The sequence below is a fragment of the Saccostrea echinata genome, unplaced genomic scaffold (assembly GCF_033153115.1).
Source record: "Saccostrea echinata isolate AGI-Se365-2 ecotype Australia unplaced genomic scaffold, CSIRO_AGI_Sech_v1 ptg000029l, whole genome shotgun sequence".
NCBI classification, from domain to species: Eukaryota; Metazoa; Mollusca; class Bivalvia; order Ostreida; family Ostreidae; genus Saccostrea; species Saccostrea echinata.
In genome coordinates, this window is record NW_026889778.1 from 30,219,394 (window position 1) to 30,238,947 (window position 19,554).

The 19,554-nt window shown below is 33.8% G+C and overlaps 1 protein-coding gene across 1 annotated transcript; it reads left to right on the forward strand.

Moving 5' to 3' along the window:
- The first annotated feature begins 404 nt into the window (after positions 1 to 404).
- On the forward strand, positions 405 to 13,416 carry LOC133195820 (mesencephalic astrocyte-derived neurotrophic factor homolog). Its single transcript, XM_061331774.1, has 4 exons — positions 405 to 609; positions 7,139 to 7,263; positions 7,898 to 8,039; positions 12,114 to 13,416. Exons 1-4 carry the CDS (start codon positions 516 to 518, stop codon positions 12,302 to 12,304), a joined length of 552 nt encoding a protein of 183 aa, XP_061187758.1. The 5' UTR covers positions 405 to 515; the 3' UTR covers positions 12,305 to 13,416.
- Positions 13,417 to 19,554: the final 6,138 nt, after the last annotated feature.

Genomic DNA, 19,554 nt, shown 5'->3' on the forward strand with positions numbered 1-19,554 from the left:
AGAAATAAAAAATAAATTTCCGATTTATACAGTAATTTTATTAAAAGTTTGATAGTTTAAAATGTTTTACAATATCTTTTTGCATTTTTTAAAATGTACCTATCGATTTTTTGGCCCTTAATTATTACTACATATTTATCCATTTATCCCGAAAATATTGATTCAGCCTATAAATATATCTCTGTTATCATGGGTATTGGGTTATTCAAAATATCTCTGACAAAACTTTTTTATCGTTACTATCATAAATTCATGTTCTTTTACGTCTGCCTTGTCAATTTCTTGACTATAGTGGTGTTCCACACATCTTCGATGTAAATACATTTATGACTGCAGATAGTTGCATCATCCCTGACCAATCACAAACTGACAAATGTACATGTGATTTCTGTTCCACGTTTGTTTTGCCGGTAAACATTTCACAAGCAGACTACTCCAAGGGAATTTCTCTCAGTTACTTCAGCTTGTTACTAGAGACAGACCAACACACAACGAAAATCGGGCGTTTACTTAAAATGTATTTGAAATCGTTTCCAGTTTTGCTGTGTATATTTTATGTGACTGTTGTATGCTCTGCAAAGAAACCTGTCACGAAGGAGAACTGTGAAGGTAGTGTATCAGTAAGACTCTCAGTAGCTGTAGAAGAAGTACAAAATTTATATATTTATACATGTAAAAGAGACATGTACTCATTTACCATACACAGGTCCGGCACAATCTCTTGATTAAGCTTTATAGCTTGAAATAGCTATATAGCTTTATTAAGCTATTCAAAATAGCTTGATAAAGCTATTTAAATGCAGGTTTTCACAAAAATGTTATTTGTACAAAATAGACAAAAAGTCACAAGTATTTGACTATTCATATATGTAATATGGGTTATCAAATCAACAACCCAGATCAAAGATAGTTCTAACATTGCAGCATTTGAATACTTTTAAGCAAAAGATGAATTTCCATTGTTTGGGTAACTGTACACTACCTCGTGTGAGTTGAGGCATGGATAAGTATGATTGCTTCTCATTGTTCTGAATTATTACCAATCAATTATCTTGTTGACCATAATTGGCCTCCTTTATAATTTCATTGGATAGGTAACTGTATCAATTGCTTTATATAGCCCCCAAAACTTTTAGAATTTTGAGTACAAAGTCTCTTAAGGAGACGCAATTTGATGAGTGATTTTTACATGCATTATTTTCATAAGAGGTCAAGGTTGAATATCATCACTGCACCAATGTGCGACTTTTTGTACATACTTGGAAAATAACACATTTGAGAAAAAAGTGTGATAAAATAGCTAAATCAAGCTATTCTGAATAGCTTAATAAAGCTATATAGCTAAATCAAGCTATCTAGCTTAATCAAGAGATTGTGCCGGACCTGATACATATGCTGGTAGAAGTAGAAGAGACATAGTTGTGCCTCCCAATGGATTTGAACCCGGAACCTCTGGCATGCTTTACCGATCAGACTGAAGGGTAAACACGCGGTACCCCGAATTACCGAAATGCCCCTGATTTACCGAAATGCCCCCAAGAAATTACCGAAATGCCCCTTGAAACTACCGAAATACTCCTTCAAAACTTCCATACTTTGGTTAATATGAAAGGTAGTGAGTTTAGTATATATAGCTTAATTTTTTATTTTAAAAATATATTTACAAATGTCGTTTTTTTTTCAAATAGTTTGTGTTTATCCAAGAAAGATAACTCTTGTTATCTGTAGTTGATCTTTCTTTGTGTAATATTTCTTCGAAATTATATATTATTGTATCAATTGTTATATTACTATCGAAGATTTATTACTTTTTTACGGGAATATAGTTTTTGGGGTTTTTTTTAATCAACAATATCTTTTATATCACTTTTTAATTCGTTGTCAATGTTTTCAATTATTTTCAGAGAAAGAAGATCGGTAGGCTATATACTGATGCTAAGCAACTTCATAGAATCAAAAATATATATATTATATTTGTAAACTGTAAAACTATTTTATCAAAGTGAGATACGTACGTGCACAATAACCTACTAATATTTTAATCCGATCCTAGGAAAATCGTACACTTATATTTATATATATTTTAACAATTGAAAGCAACATAATTTTGTTTTCATATGTTAACAAAATTATTTTCTGAATGATGTCGATTTACAGGCCTAATTATTTTAAACTTTAAAGTTTAATATGCTATAAGCATATTGATATCTTAACTTTGTTTATTTGCTGTATTAAATTTTATAACTCTGAAAACTCCAGGAGTTTGGTCTCCCCTGCTGCATCCACTACTGTTAACTATAATTATCTGTACCATTAATACATTCAAAAATTTGGCGTCATGTCTATTGACATGTACGTGTCATCCTCGTTAATATTGGCCATTTTTGTAGTTCTGTATCCATCCAGGTGTGTCACATTTTATATAAACCTAATGTGAGTTACGCTAAAAATTACGTTAAAAGATTTAAATAATGAATCAGAATAAAAATATGTCACATTAAAAAGAATTAATTTATACAAAATAGAGCTACATGGTTATGCTTTTTTAATGTAATTTAATTTACATCCGGTTATTAGTATTTCAGTCTCAGCGAAAACCGGAGTATATTTCAAACCTATTGACACATTATACAAGTGTATTCTGTTTATTGGTCATTTTCAGTGTCTGGCAAAATATAAATTGATTTTTGTTATAATTCGCCTTCTTCCTTCGCTTACTTGAGACTCTGTTCAGCAATTAAGTTTGCCGTTTCCTGTATACGGTGGCTGACCTAGTGTATTGTATTTGATTTATATTCAGCTTTTGATTACCCAGAAGTCCCTTTTTAACAGGTTGGAGAGAGTACTCGAAATCGGGTATTATCCGTTGCTTATATACCGAAACAATAATAGGTTAATATAGCAACCTGTTATTTTCTACCACATGCATACAAGTATTGAAAAAAGCTAAATATAATGATTAAAAGAAAACAAAAAAGACAGGGAGGTTTGAAGTTTTATTTCCATGTCGCATGACGTACTGTCTAGAACCAAACAACGCGTTGTGTAAAATATTATAATAAAGTATAATAACGCTATATACCATAAAATAGACTACAGAAGGGAAAATCTACCCTATCTATCCAATATTATAATAAAAAAAGGAAGTGGCTCCAATTTGTATGAAATTTTAATATCCCATGAGGAATTACGTTCGAGATGCTGTACGAGTTCTGCTGGCAGCCCAGGAATTTTGCCAAGACACGATTGAAAAATACATTTCAGTTTGTTTGTAATTATTTACAAAATAAGATGTGTGAAAACTTTAATATATAATTCATTAGCTCACCTGAGCTGAAAGCTCAAGTGAGCTTTTCTGATCACATTTTGTCTGTAGTCCGTCTGTCTGTCTGTCTGTCCGTCTGTCCATCCGTCTGTAAACTTTTCACATTTTCGACTTCTTCTCCAGAACCACTGGGCCAATTTCAACCAAACTTGCCACAAAGCATCCTTGGGTGAAGGGGGTTCAAGTTTGTTCAAATAAAGGGCCACGCCATCTTCCAAGGGGAGATAATTAAGGATTTGTGAAAATTTGGTGTCATCTTTTAAATATCTTCTTCTCAAGAACCATTGAGCCAGAAAAGTTTATACTCATGTGAAACCTTCATTACATTGTGTAGATTCAAGTTTGTTCAAATCATGACCCCCGGGGGTAGGGTGGGGCCACAATGGGGGATCAAAATTTTACATAGGAATATATAGGGAAAATCTTTAAAAATCTTCTTCTCAAGAACAACAAAGCCACAATTAGTCATATTGATATGGAATCATCCTCAGGTAGTGTAGATTCAAATTTGTTCAAATCATGACCCCTGGGGGTAGGGTGGGACCACAGTGGAGGATCAAAGTTTTACATAGGAATATAAAGGGAAAATCTTTAAAAATCTTCTTCTCAAGAACAACAAAGCCACAATTAGTCATATTGATATGGAATCATCCTCAGGTAGTGTAGATTCAAATTTGTTCAAATCATGACCCCTGGGGGTAGGGTGGGACCACAGTGGAGGATCAAAGTTTTACATAGGAATATAAAGGGAAAATCTTTAAAAATCTTCTTCTCAAGAACAACAAAGCCACAATTAGTCATATTGATATGGAATCATCCTCAGGTAGTGTAGATTCAAATTTGTTCAAATCATGACCCCTGGGGGTAGGGTGGGGCTACAATGGGGGATCAAATTTTTACATAGGAATATATAGGAAAATTCTTTAAAAATCTTCTTCTCAAGAACAACAAAGCCACAATTAGTCATATTGATATGGAATCATCCTCAGGTAGTGTAGATTCAAATTTGTTCAAATCATGACCCCTGGGGGTAGGGTGGGACCACAGTGGAGGATCAAACTTTTACATAGGAATATATAGGGAAAAATCTTTAAAAAACCTTCTTCTCAAGAACAACAAAGCCACAATTAGTCATACTGATATGGAATCATCCTCAGGTAGTGTAGATTCTAATTTGTTCAAATCATGACCCTGGGGGATTAGGGTGGGGCTACAATGGGGGATCAAATTTTTACATAGGAATATATAGGAAAATTCTTTAAAAATCTTCTTCTTAAGAACAACAAAGCCACAATTAGTCATATTGATATGGAATCATCCTCAGGTAGTGTAGATTCAAATTTGTTCAAATCATGACCCCCGGGGATTAGGGTGGGGCTACAATGGGGGATCAAATTTTTACATAGGAATATATAGGAAAATTCTTTTAAAATCTTCTTCTTAAGAACAACAAAGCCACAATTAGTCATATTGATATGGAATCATCCTCAGGTAGTGTAGATTCAAATTTGTTCAAATCACGACCCCTGGGGGTAGGGTGGGGCTACAATGGGGGATCAAATTTTTACATATTAATATATAGGAAAATTCTTTAAAAATCTTCTTCTCAAGAACAACAAAGCCACTATTAGTCATATTGATATGGAATCATCCCCAAATTTTGTAGATTCAAGCTTGTTCAAGGCATCCTCCAGTAGTAGGTTGGGGCCATAAAGGGGGATCAAAGTTTTACAAAAGAACATATACAGGAAATATCTTTAAAAATCTTCTTCATTCTCAAGAACAACAAAGCCATGATCAGTCATATTGATATGGAAGCATCCTCAGGTAGTGGACATTCAAGTTTGTTCAAATCATGACCCCCCCCCCCCCCCCCCCCCCAGGGTAGGGTGTTAGACATATTTAAAATTCTGTTTTAAAGTACAGCAAAATCATGATTAGTTATATGAAGATAGAAGCATCCTCAGAAGGTTTATATTCAATTTCATTCAAAACATGGCACCTTGGGGTAGGATATGCCTAGAACAGGCGATCAAAGCTTTATATATGAATATATAGGAGAAATATAGGAGAAGAAATCTGCTGACGAAGAACAGCAGGGCCATATTGACTCAGGTGAGCGTTTTGGCCCATGGGCCTCTTGTTTTTGAATATAGGCTCTATATAGGGAATGTATAATTAGCACATGAAAAGACGTCCGAATTGGATTTTTTTATTTATATGACCCCCCCCCCCCCCCTCCCCCAAGCCAAACGAAAATCCCTTTAACATGACTTCTTGCTCTCAATTTTGACAGAAACACGTTAAAAAAAAGTCGTTTGCATCGATCAAAATGCAAGCAAAACATAAGCGGTGTCTTTGAATGAAAATTTCCATGCTAATTTAACATTACTAAAATTACTCCTCCTCTTTTCCCCCGGGAATTGCAGGTCTGCGCTGCATACATACATCATAGGAAGAACTGATAATCTTTAATTTACCTATATATCAATACATAAAACAGCGTTAGTCGTTAAATTTCTTCAAAGTTTTACATTTTGTGAATAATGCGCGAATTAGGAAACTAAGCTTGAGGAATAATTTATTGGGAAATAAACACAAACGACATGTAGTTATTTGTTTTTAGAAATTGAATTGAAAAATAATGATGCCACCGTGTCTTCTGTGTTTACCCAGCAGTGTTTGTCGTGTGATTTTAAACTTGTCAGACAACCATATAAATTGGATTCAATAAAAATAAATCCCCAAGATACTGATGTACATGTAACACTAACTGGCATAATGCGCCGTTGCTTAATTTTTTTTTTTTTTGCTTTTACAGAAAGCTGCACGGGATACCCGATTTCGCGGATTCAACGATACCCAGACATCGGGGACTATACGCGACTTCACGGATAATACCTGATTTCGAATATTCTCTCCAACCTGTTTAAAACTCTTTTTTTAAACCTTATATGTCATTAAATTATATGAGGTGTAAATATTATTTACACCTCATATAATTTAATGACATATAAGGTTTAAAAAAAGAGTTTTAAACAGGTTTACTTACTTGTACTTCAGTCATGTTTTCTTCTTCCTCTTCCTTTTTGAAAAATTATTTAACAAGACATACGGTATAAAATTTTGTCGTCAAAATTTTTTAAAAAAAAAGGAAAAAAGAAGAGGGATCATTAAATCATAAAATAATAAAAATTACAACAGCGGACAATAACACGTTTCCCGCTGAGACAATGTTGCAAGAGTTATCGTTCTTAGATGTCACGATAATTGAGCGAATTAAATACAATTTTTTTTACATTTGTGTTCAAAATACAAAGTTTTATTAATAAAATTTATCATAAATTATCATAAAATGCCTATTTCGATATAATTAAAGGGGCATTTTGGTAGTTTCAAAGGGCATTTCGGTAATTTCCAGGGGCATTTCGGTAAATCAGGGCATTTCGGTAATTCGGGTTACCCGTAAACACGCTAGTCCAAGCTGTAACACACAAAATTTTGGCCAAAGAATGATTACTTTGTAAATTAACAATTTTGCATTAATTACTATGCGAAATTGTTTATTTATGAAGTAATCATTTTTTGGCCAAAATTTTGTCGTATTCATTATCAGTGTGACTGTATCAAGAAATGTGGTACTCACCATGTTGTGCCGTTCGGCCATTTAGCCACAAAATGCAAAAAGTAGGTAAAAATAGCTATATTGGGTAGGTTTAAATACCTAGGTAGCTATTAATAGCTACGTAGGTAGATATAGTCTTTGAACTGGACCTGCTTATTGAAATAAATATTGTTGCTCTTGTGTTGCAGTTTGTGTAACAGTGATAGAAAAATTTGAAAAGACTTTAAGTGATGAAGACAGAAAAGATTCGACTAAAGTTGAAAAGCTGTTCATGGATTTTTGCAAACATCTTAAATCAAAAGAAGAAAGATTTGTGAGTGTCTGTTTACTGAAAGATGATGCTTGATAAACTGGAGAAAGATGTTTAATAGGGCTGTCACGGTTCCAAAATTTTTCGGGTCGGGTTGGTTCTGTAAATTTTCGGGTTTTTCGGGTCGGGTATTTACATCTATTTTAAACCTTAATTTCACGAATTTAACTTGAAAAATCTTTATTTGTTACATTAAATTTACATTGAAAACTAGTCTTAACCATGCGAACGTCTAGACATCGGTGACTTGGCCTGCTATTATCCACAAACTGACCATTCCTGCTCGTTTTGATAATTATCTAATACTTCCGTGACAAGTGTTTTGTCATGGAATGAAGTAGATTTCAGTTGTGATGTTTATTTATCACTGTTATCGTCATCATCCCTTTGATTTCGACGCCATTTTTTGTATTGAACAGACTCTAATATATAAACCAGACCCAAACCAAAATCCGGAAAAATGGAACCGGAACCGAACCGAACAACTTGGACCGCAGTTCTCGGTTATTTCGGGTACTCATGACAGCTCTAATGTTTAAAATAAATACTACAAATTCAACATTTTAACAGTAACAAGTCAAAATAATTACTCTTTTTAACAGTAACAAGTCTCAATGATTACTCTTTTAACTTGTAGTGCTATTATATCGGTGGATTGAAAACATCTGCAACTTACATTCTTGGTACCATGTCAAAGCCAATGAAATCTTTCATGCCTGCAACGAAAATTTGTGAAAAATTAAGAGATGCAGACAACCAAATTTGTGACCTCAAATATGGCAAGTACTTATGGTTTAGTGTTTTTCATTTGATTCTACTGCTGTAAGCAATAGTTTTTAGTTCACCTGAGCAAATTATAGGCTCAAGTGAGCTTTTCTGATGGAATGGATTCCAGCATCCATGTATCCTCTGTTACACATCTGATTTTTTTCTTTGTAAACCTGGTAACAAGGTGCAATGAAATCATTGAAATAATGAAGTCTTCTTGAAAGACAATTATTTTTCTAAATCAGAACAAAACTGTTGAAGGAGTGGCACACACCTTTGCGTGCATTAAATAAATAAAGGGGCTAATAAGCATACACTGAATAAACAGAGTAGCTAGTCAGTCTTGCCACTATTGGGCATATGTATTTAGAAAAAGGGTATGGAGCTGGGGGAAAAAGACATGGTGCTGAAGAAAAGGGCTTTAAAAAAGCTTGCTTTAGATTAAATATTACAGACATAAATAAATTTATGTTTAAGGTTTTCCTGCTAAATTCCCAGAAGTAAAGAATAATTTTCAGAGATGTAATTTCATTATATGACAAACTTATCATATTTCTTGGACCTTAACCCTCAACCCTGCCCTCTGAACCCTCAATCAAAGGCCATGAATTTCACATTTTTTCTTAGTTATGTACTCACTGTATTCATGCAAAATTTTTAATACAAACTTTTAAAATCTTTTTTAGCTCACCTGAGCCAAAGGCTCAAGTGAGCTTTTCTGATCAAAATTTGTCCGTTGTCTGTCGTCGTTGTCGGCGTTGTCGTTGGCGTAGGCGTTGGCATTGTTGTTGTAAACTTTTCACATTTTCATCTTCTTCTCAAGAACCACTGGGCCAAATTCAACCAAACTTGCCACAAAGTATCCTTGGGTGAAGGGTATTCAAGTTTGTTCAAATGAAGGGCCACGCCCTCTATCAAGGGGAGATAATTAGGAATTAGTGAAAAAATAATGACATCATTTAAAAATCTTCTTCTCAAGAACCACTGGGCCAGGAAAGATAAAACTTATGTAGAAACATCCTCAGGTAGTGTATATTCAAGTTTGTTCAATTCATGACCCCCGGGGGTAGGGTGGGGCCACAATGGGGGATCAAAGTTTTACATAGAAATATATAGGAAAATATCTTTAAAAATCTTCTTCTTAAGAACAGCAAAGCCATGATTGGTCATATTTATATGAAAGCATCCTCAGGTAGTGTCGATTCAAGATTGTTCAAATCATGACCCCCGGGGGTAAGGTGGGGCCACAATGGGGGATCAAAGTTTTACATAGAAATATATAGGAAAATATCTTTAAAAATCTTCTTCTTAAGAACAGCAAAGCCATGATTGGTCATATTTATATGAAAGCATCCTCAGGTAGTGTAGATTCAAGTTTGTTCAAATCATGACCCCCAGGGGTAGGGTGAGGCCACAATGGGGGATCAAATTTTTACATAGAAATATATAGGAAAATATCTTTAAAAATCTTCTTCTTAAGAACAGCAAAGCCATGATTGGTCATATTTATATGGAAGCATCCTCAGGTAGTGTAGATTCAAGTTTGTTCAAATCATGACCCCCAGGGGTAGGGTGGGGCCACAATGGGGGATCAAAGTTTTACATAGAAATATATAGGAAAATATCTTTAAAAATCTTCTTCTTAAGAACAGCAAAGCCATGATTGGTCATATTTATATGAAAGCATCCTCAGGTAGTGTAGATTCAAGTTTGTTCAAATCATGACCCCTGGGGGTAGGGTGGGGCCACAATGGGGGGGTCAAAGTTTTTCATAAGAGTATATTGAAAAAAACTTGTGGAAGCATCGTTCAAATGATTGTTCAAATGAGCACCCCCAGGGGTAGGGTGGGGCCACAATGGGGGAGCAAATTTTTACAAATGAATATATGGGAAAAATCTTCTGCTCAAGAACAGCAAAGTTATTTGTTATATTGATATGAAAGCATTGGTAGTTTAAAATCCCCCATCCCCCCCCCCCCCCCCCTCTCTCCCCCGTTAACTTTTCAATACTGAACTGATTTTTGCTTTTTTTCCTAGCCAGTGTGCTCAGGTGAGCGATGTGGCCCATGGGCCTCTTGTTACTCTATTAATCATCTAGGAACAAACTTCGCATGAAAGAAAATGTAAAGTCCTCACCTGTGTGTAAAAATCATGTCAAATGTATTCAAAGTTCCAGATCCAGGTGAGGCAGGGTTGGTCATATCAAGAGAAACTCATGATACTCAGGTAACCATCAAGGCCCATGGGTCTCTTGTCTTATCACTAAATAACAGGCAAAGTTAATGTGGCTGTCCTAGAAAAAGAGCTAGGTTCACTTTATGCATAAAATGGCCCTGTCCTTATATCAATTAATTGACTATCATCCGCTGTCCCATTTCATATATCAAAATAAAGTAGATACTTAGTGCTTTCATTTCTTATACAGTAATAAAATTTCTTTTTGAGAATCCAGGTATTGGAAAATGCAGTGTTCTTGAATTTTGCAGAAAACATGCATATTTGACTACCTTCAGCAAAGAATTAAAATATGAGCACAGCTCACGATCCAAAAACTAAAACATGTTTTGTGATCTTCAGAAACAGATCTTTCATTATGTAATTGCATATTTTGGATCAGAGGTTGTGCTCTATATGAAATATTGAAAAAATACCTCAATTTTTGGCCATTTTTAAGGGAATTTACAGGATATGGGAAAAATGACACATTTTATGACGTCATAATGCATTGACTAGAGAGAAAATTTTCAACAGATACACAGTCATCTAGGATCCAAGTTATAAAAATACTGCATTTTAAACCAAAACTGAGCAATTTCAATTTTTTCGAAATTCTCAGGGCCAAAAAGGGCCCTAAGTGGCTCTTGCCCTTTAAGATGGTGGCAATGATACCTTGTGGTTTATTGATTATGGGACTATATTTGTTTTCGTGGGGGATATATTTTTCTACAACTACCGCTTGCATTGACCGAACAAAGGTAACCTAATAGAGGCAAGGTGGAGTCATTAAAAAATCTTAAGAACCACTAGGCCAGAAAAACTGAAACTTATTTGGTAGCTTCCTTGGATAGTGTAAATTCTAAATTGTTCAAATCATAACCCCAGGGGCAAGGTTGGACCACACTAGGGGATGAAAGTTTAACATTGCAACACATAAGAAATTTTTTTATAAATCTTCTCTAGAAATACTGGGCCAGAAAAGGTGAAACTCATGTGGAAGCTTCCTGAGGAAGTTTAGATTGTAAATTTGTCAAATCATGGCCCCCAGGGTTAGGAAGGGACCATATTAGATTCTGTATTGTTCAAATCATGACCCCTGGGGGTTGGGTGGGGCCACAATAAGGAATCCCAAGTTTTACATTGAAATATGTAGAAAATATCTTTAAAAATCTTCTTCTCAAGAACCACAGGGCCAGAAAGCTGAAACTTATGTGGAAGCATCCTTGGGTAGTGTAGATTCTAAATTGTACAAATCATGACCCCTGGGGGGTAGGGCAGGACCACAATAGGTATTACAAGGGGGGAAATCAGATGAAGAACAGCAGGGCCAAAGTTACTCAGGTGAACATTGTGGCCCATGGGCCTCTTGTTTATTATGGACCCCAGGTTAGAGTGGCTAAAATCAGAATCAAGTTTTGCTTACTGCATGTATACAGGAAAAGAATTTTTTCTCCATAAGTGCATGGCCATGTCAGTCATATTGATATTGAAGCATTCTCATGGTGTGTTGATTCAGAGACCCATTAGAATTAGGGTAGGGCCATCAAATGGGGTCATAATTTTTCAAGGCTATATAAAAATCTTAAAATATTCTGAGGAACAGCAGGGCTTAAGTAACTCAGGTAAGTTTTGTGGAACATGGACCTCTTGTTAAATTGGTTTAGAAGAGGATTGTATTACATTGTGTGATACATGTATCAGTTGAGTAAAATATTTTTTTTCAGTAATCTTGTTCTGTTGTCTTGCATGAACTTTTTCATGGAGAAAGTCGATTAATTTTGAGTGAAAACAGAAGTTGCTGGAACTGAAGATTTATAGAACTTTAATTTCATATGAATTAACTGCTCAATTAATATTCTACATTTTAGACAAACAAATAGATTTAACAAAAGTGGTCTTGAAGAAACTAAAAGTGAAGGACCTGAAGAAAATCTTGTCTGACTGGGGAGAGGATAATGCTTGTAAAGGATGTGCTGAAAAAACAGACTTCATCAAAAAAGTAGAAGAACTTATGCCAAAATATGCACCAGAAGCAGCAAAGTTACGAGAAGAATTATAGACCAGCCTAACATATCACCATCACATTAAACTGAATTTACATCATGTCATGAATAGTTGTTAAGGAGTGTCATCAGATAATGTATTTATCAGTTTTTTTTGCATTGATTACTTTTTTCAATAAATGTGAGGAATAGGAGAGGTTGATGAAATGTAACATTATAGTTGTTAAGAATTTAGAGTACAATAGGTACATATATCAATACTGATAATGACTATTTCCATAAGAAAACTCAATAGAATCTTCCAGGACAGAAGCACAAAAACTAAGTCCTCATTTATTAAAATTGCAAATGTTAGATGACTTCAGAACTTAAATAACCCTTTTTTATACAAAGTCCAGTATATTTTCATCTGGAAATTTCAAACTAGAAAAAAGGGGACAAAAATAGAAAATATCAATGTCATACATGTGTGAATGAATAGCATGTAGGTTTTTCCTCAATGCATGCCTTTCCAATATCTTGCAATTTAACATTATTGAAAAAACAAAGCACTGAAAAATTCAATCTGCTTGTCAATTTGAAAAATTTTACCTTGGGGGGGGGGGGGGTCAATTTTAAATTGGGACAGCTAAGATCCTTTTTCCCATCCTGCTTGCATTAGCTATTAAAACTTTAATATGCTATTAAAACTCTCTAATATGCAAGTTTTTTCCCCATTTGCCCATTATCTTTCTGTCTGTCCAATGGTTAGTTTTCCCTTATTTCTTCTGAGGAAAGCATATTAAATTGACACTTCGACAAAAAATAATCAGTGTATTTTTTCAATTGATAAAAACAAAGTTATGTTGGCTCATTTTCATAGAAGTGACCTGTATGATTTTTATGTATGTATAGAGTCAGTGTGGGTCCTGAGTATTATGTAAGAATTTAGATGTGCAAGAAGTCTTGTGTAAAGAATTTATGTAAGTACAAATATTTGAGAGATGAGGAAAAAATGCTTATGGTGGATTGTTGTTTGTCTTTACAAAAATGTGTTGTTATTTATACTACAAGTATAGAGTATTATATTGATGTAAGCTGTAACATTTTTAGAGGCATGATGATGCATTTTGAGAAGATTGTAACATCAGTTTCATTGGATTTGTTATTAAATAAAGTAAAAATGTCATTTGTTTCATAACATTACTCTTGAAAGGGGTTAATTGTTAAATATTGTCAAATATTTATAATATACATGTATAAGACTTCAGGAGTTGATCTATACAGTTCAAAAGTTTAAATTTTCACAAACAGAGGCACAGACAAGAAAAATATGATACCCTTTATATCCAATCTTTTGGGGCATAAAAACTAGTATATTTAGTAAACATTATAAATAATTCATGGAAGTATAGGTTGGAGGAAATGCTATTTCAACATGGGGACATGATTTTAAAAAAGTTAATTTTACCACTCTACAATAGTTTTGGATTAAGGTAGTACAAAACACCCATGAAATTTGTTTCAACTCATTTCTTATAACAGTAGTTCTAAGACAAGATGCGTTTGTGAAACACTGATGCCCCTGTATGGCAACTTATAGCAGAGGTTAAGCTTTCTCAAATGTAAATCAAATATGTTGGTACACAAAGTAAGATCTTGTCTGTGAAATATGAAAGCCCTAGCAGCAACCATTGAATAGATATGGAAAAGGTTTAAGTTTTTCAAAAGTGAGTCAAACATCGAGGTCAAATGGTCAAAATTAATGGTGCCCAAGGAAAGGCCTTCTCGCAAGAAATGCACGTGAAATATGAAAGCCGTAGTACCAATCGTTCAAAAGTTATGGTCAAGGTTTATGTTTTTCAAAAGTAAGTCAAACTCCAAGGTCAATTGGTATTTAAAGGAAGGTCTTGTCACAAGGAATTGACATTTAAATATGAAAGCCCTTGCACCAACCGTTCAAAAGTTATGGCCAAGGTTAAAGTTTTTCATAAGTAGGCTAAAATCGTAGGTCAAGATCAAAGGGTAAAAAATGTTGGCATCCAAAGAAAGGTCTTGTCACAAGGATTATTTATGTGAAGTATGAAAGCCCTTGCACCAACTGTTCAAAAGTTATGGCCAAGGTTAAAGTTCGTTAAAATTTTGCAAAATTGGGTCAAACTCCAAGGTCAAATATGATGGTACCCAAACAAAGGTCTTGTCACAAGGAATACAAAGTGAAATATGAAAGCCAAAGCTCCAACCAATCAAAAGTAACTTGTTAAAGTTTTTGCAGACAGACAGACGGACGGACAGGGCAGAAACTATATACCATATGTTGCGCCATGTTTTACGCCGTATTTTGTAAAAAAAAAAAAAAATAAATAAATAAATAAAAAAATTAGAGGATCCTATATATCGGTTATTTGAAACCCTACATTTTAGAATGTGTTTAATCTCATGCGACATGACAGTCTGTTTTTAAATGCAAAAGTAACTCTTGATCCATTTTTAGTAGAGACCTGATATTTGGACATATTTATAAGGAGTCTCCATTCTTTATACACAAAAAAGGTCAAGGTCATTCTTAGAGGTCAAAGGTCAAATATTGTGACGTTACCTACTGATTCTTTTAATTCTTCGTAAATTTTTTTAAGTCACCAAAATATCCGAAACTGTCGGTTCAATGTTCCTCATTTCGACACATTTTAATATGGGCTCCACTTTAATCATTCTGATGATTTTTTGTAAAAATTGAATCATACATTTTCTCTTAAGAGAACTTAAAGTCTAGCATGCTTACATGTGAATATTCAATTCCTGGGCTATGTATGTTCAATTTTTTCATCACATTTTACTAAAATATACCAGTATATCAATATAGTTTAGTAACAGAAAGGTATTTATAAAATGCATCATACAAAGCAATAGATCGATCGGTAATTTTAAAAAAAAAATGCATTTTCTAAAGTGCAATGTCTGATTTCACAATCTTCTTACAGGGGGCTGATAGGCCATATTCCACACTATGTGGGAAAAATTTTCGGTTGAGTTTCTTTCAAATTAAATATAAAGAGAGATTTTGTATCCTACATGTATAACAAAATTTCAAAGTTTAAAAAAATGAATTTGAGGAGAATTTTGGCTTATCTATTGTGTACTACCTTAAATACACTCAAACGGTTTCATTTCAAAAAAGGGATTGACCTATGTACAGAATTATGTATCTGATTATATTGTACTTGTCTTATTGAAATTGTTGGAGGAGTAGCACTTTGAACGAATTTATTTCACAGAATATTCTATTTTTAGCTCTTCTGAATCAAAGGCTCAAATGCTATTGCCATTTGTGTATCAACTTTTTAGAATGTAGACCAGAACCTCTAGACTATTTTATGTCAAATTTATTGAGTTTCCTTGGCTGAAGGGCTTTCATTTATACTAAAAATAGGGAGATAACTTTTGAACAAGGGGAGATAATTAGAGAATGTTTGATTAATGTACTTCCAAAGAATTACCGGGCAGATTACTACGGAACTTGTGCATAGGATTAGGATATGTTCTAGATTAAATTGTTTAAGGCATTTCCCTTGGACAAACGACTTGGTCTCAAGGTCACTTCAAAGTTAACCAGTGGCGTATATTCCATATTGGCAAAAAGGCTGAAGCCTACACATCATTTTCAAAACAGGTAAAAGATTATCATAATTCTTGCCCATTCATTTTATTTTGTTTGACATCTTATGCAACAAGCTAATTCAGAGAATTTGTGCCCCCCGCCTAGGGAAAAAAGAAAAGCATGCGCAGTTCGGGGGATGGGGGGGGGGGGTCGGACTCCCCCCCCCCCCCCCCTTTTGATTTGTAGAATTATTAAATGTATACATGTATATTGAAGCAAATAAAAAATGCCAGTATGGATATAAAGATTTGATTGCTTATTCTTTAATATGTGTATAGAAGATTCTTTTTGTATAGAATATTTATCACACTGTAATAATGATTTTATGAATTTGTACAAGCCAGACGTCATAACTTTTTCATTTCACATGCTGAATACTATCATTTATATAGTAAATCCAAAAAAAAAAATTCAAAAAAAAGAAAAAGAAGATCGACCGGGATTTGAAACCGGTGCCTCTCACATGCTAATCGAGAGTCATACCCCTAGACCGCGGAAGCACATGAATATACAGCGAATTAGATGCAAACATTAGGTCACATATATTTATATTCACGTTCGATATTGTCAAAATTTTACACAATACATGGTGTCAACAATATCCATATTGGCATTTTTTTTATTTGCTTCAATATACATGTATACATTTAATAATTCTACAAATCAAGGGGGGGGGGGGGTCCGACCCTCCCTCCCCCCGAACTGCGCATGCTCTTCTTTTTCCCCTAAGCGGGGGACACAAATTCTCTGAATTAGTTTGTTTTTTGTGCAAACAATCAATTCTTTTATCAGTTTAATTTTTTGTACTGATTTAATTATTTTAAAATGGGTAAATTCTGGTTCTTTTGCATCGAGAGCGAAAGCATTTCTTCCAACCTAGTAATACTTTAATATACATATGTGCTTGTAATTGCATTTAACCAAACCCTTATTGTCTTGTAGGTGTTTATCATTAATGTGAAGCATTACTTTGTTATAATTTGATTATTAAGATAAGCGGACCTATAAAATACCGGTATTACAATTTGACAGGTTATTTCAAACTAAATGTAACATTCCCCTATGTGCGTAACGTTGTAAAGCTTGTCCAGCTGTGGTCAACCGACCAAATCGTGGACATTAAACTATTAATGTTTCGTACACATGATTCCTGCAGATCACACGCCAAATACGCCCATCTTCTTTGAACAGTGCGACATTTAACTCCGCACACGGCATTGTCCGGACTTTTTACTACCATTTCTAATTAAGATGTTGATTGTATTTAATTTAAATCGGAAGAATGAAATATGAAGATAACGAACAATAATAATGCTCAAAACTCCATTGAAATATACAAATCGGGAGCAGAACAAACAAAATATCAGAGGTGGGATCAGGTGTCATGTAGGATCCCCTGTCGACCAGTCACACCCGATGTGTGCTCCTTGTCATGATTGGGTAATTAAAAAAATGTACACAATTCAGTGTGTAAATAATGGCCTAACAACTAGTATAAAAAGGTCAGCTAAAATTCGACTTAATGATAGATTGTATTTGTTGACAAGGTCATTGTATCGACCATAGAATTTGCGAAATTTTGACTTTAAACGAGACTGTTGATATCCTTGTTTCATCAACTTATTTGTCAGTAGCTTTTCCCGTTTCAAAAACAGTTCGTAACAGAGCATGCTCTCGCGTATTGAATGAACTAGGAGACATAAACTCCATGTGTAGGTGATAATGATACATTGCTACATATATTGGAAGTTGACGAAACTTGACATCACGTTTATGATAAAGTTTTGTTGTTAAGTTACCATTAACATCTTTTTCTAGTAAAATATCCAAATATGAGACAGATGTGTAAGACTCTGTGGTATCTTTTATTTCAAGTTTTCTGGGATATACCATGTCCACCTGGGGTTCGAACTCGAGCAATAAAAATCCTGAGTATCATTTTCATTGAAGTCTAACGTGTTAACCATTAAGCTACATAGCTCCTGATAAAGAGTGGCATTTAAATCATTTGTGATACCGGTATGACCCTTGACTAAACGGACTTCAACGATTTCTCGGAAATATACGAATGCTGTGTCATAAAAGTATATATTTAAAGTATGGTGGATCTTTGCTCCATCTTTTTGTTAACCAAAAAGATTATATTTTTACGCAAACTTTGAAGATAAACTTTCAAAAAAGTGGAGTGAAGACCCACTCATATTAAAAAAAATTGTTATAGTATGAGAAAATGATCGTTTTTGCCCTCTTTAGTGTGTATATGCTATTTCATAGGCAAATAATTTCAATCTTTGTGAGATCTTTGCAAATTTTGGAGATTTTACTTTAAGTATACTTTAATGTTAGATGAAATATCAAAGAAATTTTGTTATAATTGAGATTTAATTTTTCACCTTCACGTTTTTCGCACTATAGGCACTTCGCTCGCCTTGTTCACCCATCTTCTTTAGAAGTTTTTGAATAAATTTTGCTTCATATGAATGCAAAAAATAGGCCAGCCTAAGATTGTGGTGCAATTTGTACCAATGAGAATTTTGACAGATTGTTGTAAGATTTGATCTCCAAAAACTACAAAGATGTTGTCTATCTGAAACTCAAGCATCTTTTGAATATCAACTTCGAAGTACTTGTGTGTACAATCATAATGTTTTTAACAAAATAATTTTTCAAATGACCAATGACAAGGTAAGAGAATTAATGAGTTCCATTTTCAGATAAAGATGTCTATGATCTCAAAAGGTCGGGACTTAAATTTATGGTGGAGAATGGTTTATAAAGTGTTAAAAAATTGTACGTTTTGATATAATTATTATTGATTTAGATAAAATTTTGTGATTTCAAATTTTCTAAGAGTTTTCTAATATAATACAAAATAATTTGAATTCGACGTATTACCGTGGTAATTGAAACACAAATGTTTGCTGGATGGTAGATTATTCTCCAAATAACTATCTCTCTCTCAAATTCATCAGAAAAGGGAGGGGGGGGGGGAATTGATGTGTACACACTTGAGTACGCAGCTACACCTGTACCTGTATTTTGGACAGAAGTATACCAAAAAAAATTAATAATAATAATAATAACACAAATTGATGTAAAATCTCTACAATTTCCAAAAATCTCCTAAAGATTGAAATTAATTGTCTATGAAATAGCATACACACCAAAGAGTGCAAAAAGGATCATTTTCTCATATTTTAACATTTTTTTTTATATGAGTGGGTATTTGCTCCATTTTTTTCTGAAAGTTTATCCTAAAAGTATGCGTAAAAAATACACATTTTTGTTGACGAAAACTGGAGCAAAAACCCACTATATCTTAAAAATACGTTTATGACACAGCACTCATATATTTCCGAAAAATACTTTACGATTAAAAACATGATTTTTCAGGATTTGTATAGCGTAGTGGTTAGCATAGTCTCAAAGGAAAATGATATTCAAGATTTTATTGCTAGGATTCAAGACACAAGAATCCCACATTATTTTTTAAGAATAGAATAATTTTTGCCGATAAAAATTTCTGCATTAAAGTTTTGTTTGTTATAATTTCATGTTTTAATGATAAAAATTTTACTCTTAATACTAAATTCATAAACTGAATATTAATTCATATACTCGTATCTATAGCTTTAGGCGTGCTGCACGCCTTGTTCGCCCATCTTTTTA